Source organism: Gorilla gorilla, chromosome 15 (genome assembly GCF_029281585.2).
Source record: "Gorilla gorilla gorilla isolate KB3781 chromosome 15, NHGRI_mGorGor1-v2.1_pri, whole genome shotgun sequence".
Taxonomy (NCBI): Eukaryota; Metazoa; Chordata; class Mammalia; order Primates; family Hominidae; genus Gorilla; species Gorilla gorilla.
This window is the reverse complement of record NC_073239.2, coordinates 37,125,886-37,135,277: the sequence shown is the minus strand read 5'-3', so window position 1 is coordinate 37,135,277 and position 9,392 is coordinate 37,125,886. Positions and strand designations below refer to the sequence as shown.

The window sequence follows — 9,392 nt, the reverse complement described above, 5'->3', positions numbered from 1 at the left end:
ATAGCTCTTATTATTTTGAGATACATCCCATCAATACCTAATTTATTGAGAGTTTTTAGCATGAAGGGTTGTTGAATTTTCTCAGAGGACTTTTCTGGATCTATTGAGATAATCATGTGGTTTTTGTCTTTGGTTCTGTTTCTATGCTGGATTACATTTATTGATTTGTGTATATTGAACCAGCCTTGCATCCCAGGGATGAAGCCCACTTGATCATGGTGGATAAGCTTTTTGATGTGCTGCTGGATTTGGTTTGCCAATATTTTATTGAGGATTTTTGCATCAATGTTCATCAAGGATATTGGTCTAAAATTCTCTTTTTTTGTTGTGTCTCTGCCTGGCTTTGGTATCAGGATGATGCTGGCCTCATAAAACTAGTTACGGAGAATTCCCTCTTTTTCTATTGATTGGAATAGTTTCAGAAGGAATGGTACCAGTTCCTCCTTGTACCTCTGGTAGAATTCGGCTGTGAATCCATCTGGTCCTGGACTTTTTTGGTTGGTAAGCTATTATTGCCTCAATTTCAGAGCCTGTTATTGGTCTATCAGAGATTCAACTTCTTCCTGATTTAGTCTTGGGAGGGTGTATGTGTCGAGGAATTTATCCATTTCTTCTAGATTTTCTAGTTTATTTGTGTAGAGGTGTTTGTAGTATTCTCTGATGGTAGTTTGTATTTCTGTGGGATTGGTGGTGATATCCCCTGGCCGGGTACTCCTCTGAGACAAAACTTCCAGAGGAACAATCAGACAGCAGCTTTTGTGGTTCACAAAAGTACGCTGTTCTGCAGCCACTGCTGCTGGCACCCAGGCAAACAGGTCTGGAGTGGACCTCTAGCAAACTCCAACAGACCTGCAGCTGAGGGTCTTCCCTGTTAGAAGGAAAACAAACAAACAGAAAGGACATCCACACCAAAAACCCATCTGTACATCACCATCATCAAAGACCAAAAGCAGATAAAACCACAAAGATGGGGAAAAAAAAGAGCAGAAAAACTGGAAACTCTAAAAAGTGAGCGACTCTCCTCCTCCAAAGGAACGCAGCTCCTCACCAGCAATGGAACAAAGCTGGATGGAGAAAGACTTTGACGAGTTGAGAGAAGAAGGCTTCAGACGATCAAACTACTCCGAGCTACAGGAGGAAATTCAAACCAAAGGCAAAGAAGTTGAAAACTTTGAAAAAAATTTAGATGAATGTATAACTAGAATAACCAATACAGAGAAATGCTTAAAGGAGCTGATGGAGCTGAAAGCCAAGGCTCAAGAACTACGTGAAGAATGCAGAAGCCTCAGGAGCCAATGTGATCGACTGGAAGAAAGGGTATCAGTGATGGAAGATGAAATGAATGAAATGAAGTGAGAGGGGAAGTTTAGAGAAAAAAGAATAAAAAGAAGTGAACAAAGCCTCCAAGAAATATGGGACTATGTGAAAAAACCAAATCTACGTCTGATTGGTGTGCCTGAAAGTGACGGGGAGAATGGAACCAAGTTGGAAAACACTCTGCAGGATATTATCCAGGAGAACTTCCCCAATCTAGCAAGGCAGACCAACATTCAGATTCAGGAAATACAGAGAACACCACAAAGATACTCCCCGAGAAGAGCAACTCCAAGACACATAATTGTCAGATTCACCAAAGTTGAAATGAAGGAAAAAATGTTAAGGGCAGCCAGAGAGAAAGGTCGGGTTACCCACAAAGGGAAGCCCATCAGACTAACAGCGGATCTCTCGGCAGAAACCCTACAAGCCAGAAGAGAGTGGGGGCCAATATTGAACATTCTTAAAGAAAAGAATTTTCAACCCAGAATTTCATATCCAGCCAAACTAAGCTTCATAAGTGAAGGCGAAATAAAATACTTTACAGACAAGCAAATGCTGAGAGATTTTGTCACCAGCAGGCCTGCCCTAAAAGAGCTCCAGAAGGAAGCACTAAACATGGAAAGGAAAAACCGGTACCAGCCACTGCAAAACCATGCCAAATTGTAAAGACCATCAAGGCTAGGAAGAAACTGCATCAACTAATGAGCAAAATAACCAGCTAACATCATAATGACAGGACCAAATTCACACATAACAATATTAACTTTAAATGTAAATGGGCTAAATGCTCCAATTAAAAGACACAGACTGGCAAATTGGATAAAGCGTCAAGACCCATCAGTGTGCTGTATTCAGGAAACCCATCTCACGTGCAGAGTCACACATAGGCTCAAAATAAAAGGATGGAGGAAGATCTACCAAGCAAATGAAAAACAAAAAAAGGCAGGGGTTGCAATCCTAGTCTCTGATAAAACAGACTTTAAACCAACAAAGATCAAAAGAGACAAAGAAGGCCATTACATAATGGTAAAGGGATCAATTCAACAAGAAGAGCTAACTATCCTAAATATATATGCACCCAATACAGGAGCATCCAGATTCATAAAGCAAGTCCTGAATGACCTACAAAGAGACTTAGACTCACACACAATAATAATGGAAGACTTTAACACCCCACTGTCAACATTAGACAGATCAACGAGACAGAAAGTTAACAAGGATACCCAGGAATTGAACTCAGCTCTGCACCAAGGGGACCTAATAGACATCTACAGAACTCTCCACCCCAAATCAACAGAATATACATTTTTTTCAGCACCACACCACATCTATTCCAAAATTGACCACATAGTTGGAAGTAAAGCTCTCCTCAGCAAATGTAAAAGAACAGACATTATAACAAACTATCTCTCAGACCACAGTGCAATCAAACTAGACCTCAGGATTAAGAAACTCACTCAAAACTGCTCAACTACATGGAAACTGAACAACCTGATCCTGAATGACTACAGGGTACATAACGAAATGAAGGCAGAAATAAAGATGTTCTTTGAAACCAACGAGAACAAAGACACAACATACCAGAATCTCTGGGACGCCTTCAAAGCAGTGTGTAGAGGGAAATTTATAGCACTAAATGCCCACAAGAGAAAGCAGGAAAGATCCAAAATTGACACCCTAACATCACAATTAAAAGAACTAGAAAAGCAAGAGCAAATATTCAAAAGCTAGCAGAAGGTAAGAAATAACTAAAATCAGAGCAGAACTGAAGGAAATAGAGACACAAAAAACCCTTCAAAAAATCAATGAATCCAGGAGGTGGTTTTTAGAAAGGATCAACAAAATTGATAGACCGCTAGCAAGACTAATAAAGAAGAAAAGAGAGAAGAATCAAATAGACACATTTTCTTAATCCAGTCTATCATTGTTGGACATTTGGGTTGGTTGCAAGTCTTTGTTATTGTGAATAGTGCTGCAATAAACATACATGTGCATGTGTCTTTACAGCAGCACGATTTATAATCCTTTGAGTATATACCCAGTAATGGGATGGCTGGGTCAAATGGTATTTCTAGTTCTAGATCCCTGAGGAATTGCCACACTGACTTCCACAGTGGTTGAACTAGTTTACAGTCCCACCAACAGTGTAAAAGTGTTCCTATTTCTCCACATCCTCTCCAGCACCTGTTGTTTCCTGACTTTTTAATGATTGCCATTCTAACTGGTGTGAGATGGTATTTCATTGTGGTTTTGATTTGCATTTCTCTGATGGCCAGTGATGATGAGCATTTTTTCATGTGTCTTTTGGCTGCATAAATGTCTTCTTTTGAGAAGTGTCTGTTCATGTCCTTTGCCCACTTTTTGATGGGGTTGTTTGTTTTTTTCTTGCAAATTTGTTTGAGTTCATGTGGCACATATACACCATGGAATACTATGCAGCCATAAAAAATGAGTTCATGTCCTTTGTAGGGACATGGATGAAGCTGGAAACCATCATTCTTAGCAAACTATTGCAAGGACAAAAAACCAAACACTGCATGTTCTCACTCATAAGTGGGAATTGAACAATGAGAACACATGGACACAGGAAGGGGAACATCACACACCAGGGCCTGTTGTGCGGTGGGGGGAGGGGGGAGGGATAGCATTAGGAGATATACCTAATGCTAAATGACAAGTTAATGGGTGCAGCACACCAACATGGCACATGTATACATATGTAACACACCTGCATTTTGTGCACACATACCCTAAAACAAAGTATAATAAAAAAAGGTAGGTATCAAAAACATAACAATTCAAACTCTCTTTTAATTAAACTTGGTTCTTGTATTAGTAGTAAGCAGGGAGCTTGGCTGGAGAGATGTGTACAAGTGTAGATGGAAGTCCCCGGGTAAAGCTCTTGTTTGGGAAGATTCATTTGTTTGTATGACATGCTCCTTCATTCTCTCTCTCTCTGTCTCTGTCTGTTGTTGTTGTTGTTGTTGTTGTTGTTGTTGTTGTTGTTCTAAGCATCTAGAATGAAAACCACAAGGCCAGGGTTTGCTACCAAGGACCATTCTCTCCTTTGCAGAAGGAGCTGGTTCTGAGTAAAATAGAAGGACAAGGGTGCCAAATTAACTCCTCTCCACAAAGTGACCCCATGTGGAAAAGTACTTGAGAAGCTCTGTAAAGACATGGTAAAAGCTTACCAAAGACAGTAGCATTATCCTTTCTTTACGCACAAAATGGAGGGAAAGCGTGGATAAGTGGTGTGTCTAAAAGCATTGCTTTAAATTATACATCCATTTATAAACACTAATTTTTTCTTAACTACATGTCGTTTGTAAATTGGACAAAAAATGCATATTTGTCATGGAAAAATTAGGAAATAAAGATATTAGCATAAAAGAGGAAACAACGAATCTTAATTACCCATAATCCCATGACTTCAAGTTTGTGTGAGATTATATAATAATACTCTTTCATGATCTGCCATTTTCACTCAGTGACATATTTTGCACGTGAAATACATTTTACATAAATATTTGTATAATTTGAGTAGGTATTACCTTAAGACTACTGGAAAGAAATCCCTTAGTTCTTCTACTGCACTCATTTCTTCTCTACAGCATTAATTTCTGGGGTAAATCCAGCTCTTTGGCTTGCATGGCCATATAGTTCTGAAGTTAGCTATGCAGGACTTAGCCACGTTTCCCAGAATAGGATGTATGGTACAGCAGAATTCTTATTGAACTTGAAGTCAGAAGAACTTGCTCCTTCACTTACTATGGGTGACCTTGGACAGTATACTTGATTTCTTTGAATGTCATCAGTGAAATGAGTATCGGAATGTCTACCTTAACTGTGTGATGACAGAATTTGTGAGGATGAACTGAACAACTATATAAAAGTGGGAAATGCTGAAGAGCTCTACAAATGAAAGACATTAATAATATTAACTGAAATAGATTCCATAAATACTATGTGTAAGATCCTACCTTGATTTACCTCATTTATTCATCAAATCCACTGTCTGACAGAAGTATTATCATTAGTTATATTTTATAGTCTAAACAAATCTAGGCAGAAAGGTCAAATAATTTGCATAAGCTCACACAATCAGTGACTTAGATTTGATCCAATCTATTTCATTCTATAGTGTTGGTCCTTTCCCCCGATAGTAGTAAAAACTGTGGGCTCCATTGTTAGCCTGCCTGAGATCAGATGCCATCTCCAACTAGGCAAGTTACCTTTTCTGCCTGTTTCACTCTTCAAAAATTAGAGATACAATAATACCGACCTGATTTCTTTGGGTTTCATAAGTAGGAAATAAAATAATACATAGAAAAGACTTGGAATATTGCCTGACACAAAATAGTTGCCTTGAAATGTTAATTATTGTTATTTTCAATGTTGCCAAGAGAACAAACCCTGTGGTGGTGAATTTGCGTATGTAAACCTGTTAAACTAACACACAGTCTTTCTTTTCTCATAATATTGTCGCACGTGCACCTTATGTCCTAAGTTTTCTAGTAATCTTGAATGTACATAATGTTTGGTTGTACAAATAAATTTTCCTTTGTGAGGGAATTAGTTGTAATTGAGGGTAGAGTCAAAGTTTGTTCAGCTTAACGAGCATTTAAAGGGAGCTAATAAACACCATGACTTGTATTTGAAAGTAGAAAATACCGACTTTCAATTGTCATTTCCCCCAAGGAAACCATTAACCAGCACAATTATTTTTAAATATCAACCTGAAATAACACTGTATTTTTATTGCTATTTTTCTCTCTCCTTCTCTCTCTTTGGGATACAGTTTGGCTTTGAATAAATATGGTATATATGCAGTGTTTGGTCAAATAATTTAGCACTATGGAAAAGGTCGTGAACCAGTCATAGTATTTGAGGTTGTAAGAAGAAACCTTTGCAAGGGTAGTGGCTGCACAAATGTATTAACTTAGTAATACAAAGTAGAGAGTTCTGAAACTGTGGTGGAAATATTGCCTGCCTTGACTACCTGTTCTTCTTGAGTCCGTTTGCTGATCAGAACTCAGGTAACTTAAAAGTCATATACCCTGGAAAGGAGTAAAGAAACAGGAAAGATCCTCAGAGGCAGAGTTCTAATAAGATTGAGTAAAAGCTTGATACTGTCTTACATGAAAGGAGCAAATAATTGTTCTACCTGGAATGTCCAGGCCCCAATTCACAAATGCATTCTTACCTTTTGAACTGAATAATGATCTCTTTCCCAATAAACTATTCTAAGACAAAAAATCTGAAAGGAAAATTGTTGCACACACATCATATTCTTATATTCTGTATTTTCTGGGACAGTCTGTTTCAGATTAGATGATGAGTCCTAATTTAGGTTTGCAAAATATTATCAAGGCAAATCTTTATGGAGATTTTATTGAGATATTATTTTATAACAAAAAATGGGATAACTGTAATGTTCAACAAAAAGATTGGTGGTAGAAGGAAGGAAGATGTTGGAGTGTTCAGTAACCTTACCCCAGAATGCTGCAGTACAAATTCTGTGAGAAGTCATTCTTGTGTAGTAGAGGCATTCATTTTTCTCCTAATATCCCTTCTGAAAATTCCCTTTTACTAGTCAGCTCTTAGCTTCTTGGAAGGAAGGCCCTTCGTCTAGGACAATGTTCATCTCACCACATAAAAATTCACAATTCATGGCACATTAGTTCAATAAAATATTATGCTTTCTATGAATGATAATTATAAAAACTTGCTATAAATGGGAGCGAGTTTAACATTAAATCACATGAAACAGACATATTAACAAAAATAGATACATCAGAGCAATTGAATTATAAATACTTTTTTCCTTCAAAAATTTTCCTTCACGTTATTTTCACATTCTTTTAGCAACAAATGACAATGAACTGCCATTGATTTTATTTTATTTTTTGAACTTAAGTAGTGTATCCACAAGTACACCATTGCCCTGTCCAATCTTTAGGGGAGATATTCTATTATCTAAAACTCGGTAAATTGACCTATCATGTTTTTGGTGATATCTTATTTAGGTAAAAATATTAGGTATTTAGAACAATGCATTTCTGAATATTTTGACTGATATTATTATAGATGGATTTAGAATCTGCCCTTTAGGGGCTCAGAAGGAGGTAATGTTTGGATATCATTAGGCTAGAATACTTTATTGTCCTACAAAAATGTTGATAAATTGCTTATAAGGGCTTATGTATTAGTAATGACCATGTCACCAAAATAATAAACCCAAATATGATAAGAATCACAATCAGAAAATATATTTTTTCTTCTCTTATTTACAAGCAACCAAACAAAATAACATAGCTATAATTTTGTCAATCTCAGAACAATAAATTTAAGTAAAATAGAACAAAGAATTTTTATCACAGATGAATCAGATGGAAACTATCCAGAAAACACCCAAATATGTGTATTCCTCAGTTAATACTCAGTCTAGGTGCCAAAGGGAAACCACACACTTCCATTTATCTATATAATTTGGCAACTTTAATTTGTAAGTGGTCCAACAGGTGTTTAATTTCATAGGCTGATATAGTCAATATCACTAGGTCCGTATTTTTTAGATTTAAATAACTATATAATTCTGATTTCTCTTTGTTAGACTGTACTGATCTGATCATGGAGGAATAATCTAATATGCCTTAGATTATGTTGGAACTCCCCAGAACTTTCCTCAGGGCTGTCTTTATCTCCTTATTCTGGAGGCTATAGATAAGGGGATTGAAGAGTGGGGTCACCATAGCATAGAACAAAGTTTCGATTTTCTGCATCCCCGTAGAATGTCCGAGTCCTGGGCTCACATACATGACCATAAGAGAGCCATAGCACAGTGATACCACAGCCAAATGAGACCTACAGGTAGAGAAGTCCTTATGTCTCCCAGTGCTTGAAGGCATACCCAACACAGCTTCCAGGACAAGAGTATAGGATCCAATAATAAAGAGGAAGTTACCAAAAATAGCTAATGAGCTTAGAGTGTAGCAAAACAGTTGGATTCTTGGGGCAGAAACACAAGCCAATGCAAATAGTGGCCCTGGGTCACACACTACATGGTCAATAATGTTTGGGCCACAGAAGGGCATCTGAGAGATGAGAACAATGGGGATCAGGAACCACAGAAATCCACAAACCCAGCACAGTATGACCAGTTTGGCACAGAGATGGCCAGTCATGATATTAGGATAGTGCAAGGGACGGCAGATAGCAAGGTACCGATCAAAGGCTATCACAGTCAAAAGCAAGCATTCAGATGTACCCAAACAGAAGAAGAAATAAAACTGGAGAAAACATCCAGCAAAGGAGATGTTTTTTTTCTCTGAAAGGAAGTTGACCAACATCTTGGGAACTGTAGAAGAGACATACCATATCTCTAAAAAGGAGAAATTTCCCAGGAACATGTACATGGGAGTGTGAAGTCGCTGGTCACACCACAGGGCACAAGCAATGCCTCCATTCCCTGTTATAGTCAGTGCATATGTTGTAGTAAAGAGTGAGAAGAGGAAGATCTGAATTGTCCACTCACAAGAGAAACCTTGGAGTATAAATTCATTTACAAAAGCAAAGCTGGAATTTGGCTCAGAGACACTCATTAGGCCAGTGACCTGCAAGGTCAAGGGACACATTATCAGTCGGGACTCTTTTACAAAATGTGTTCCTTTTTTAAGAATGAAGAGAAGATAATGAACACGAAGTCATTTTTCAAAAGAATAATTAGGAAGAGAATGTAGTTTACTTTTTCTCGGCTATACAGTATGAGTTTTGGGCTTCGTAGGTAGCTGATTGAACAAAAACAAACTTCTGCCATCTTCTAAATCTCTCCTTAATATGCAATCGTGATAACTAGGTAAAGTTAAATTCCTTTTGTAAGGTCATTATTTTGAGACAGAAATGATTTAATATAGTTTCTGGATAGCATACAACTCAAAGTTAGTACTTTGAGAAGGCACAAATGTGTTAGTTTCTTACTGCAAACCCAACTTATGGTGCAATAGACTCAGTTAAGAAAGTTTTGACCATTTACATTTCAGCTAAACATATTACTTAACATTATTTACATATGCAAA

The 9,392-nt window shown here is 37.5% G+C and overlaps 1 protein-coding gene across 1 annotated transcript; it reads right to left on the bottom strand.

The window, feature by feature from the left end:
- Positions 1 to 7,970: 7,970 nt before the first annotated feature.
- LOC101142728 (olfactory receptor 11H12) lies at positions 7,971 to 8,951 on the bottom strand. Its single transcript, XM_019010535.4, has one exon. The coding sequence runs from the start codon at positions 8,949 to 8,951 to the stop codon at positions 7,971 to 7,973; it is 981 nt and encodes a 326-aa protein (XP_018866080.4).
- Positions 8,952 to 9,392: the final 441 nt, after the last annotated feature.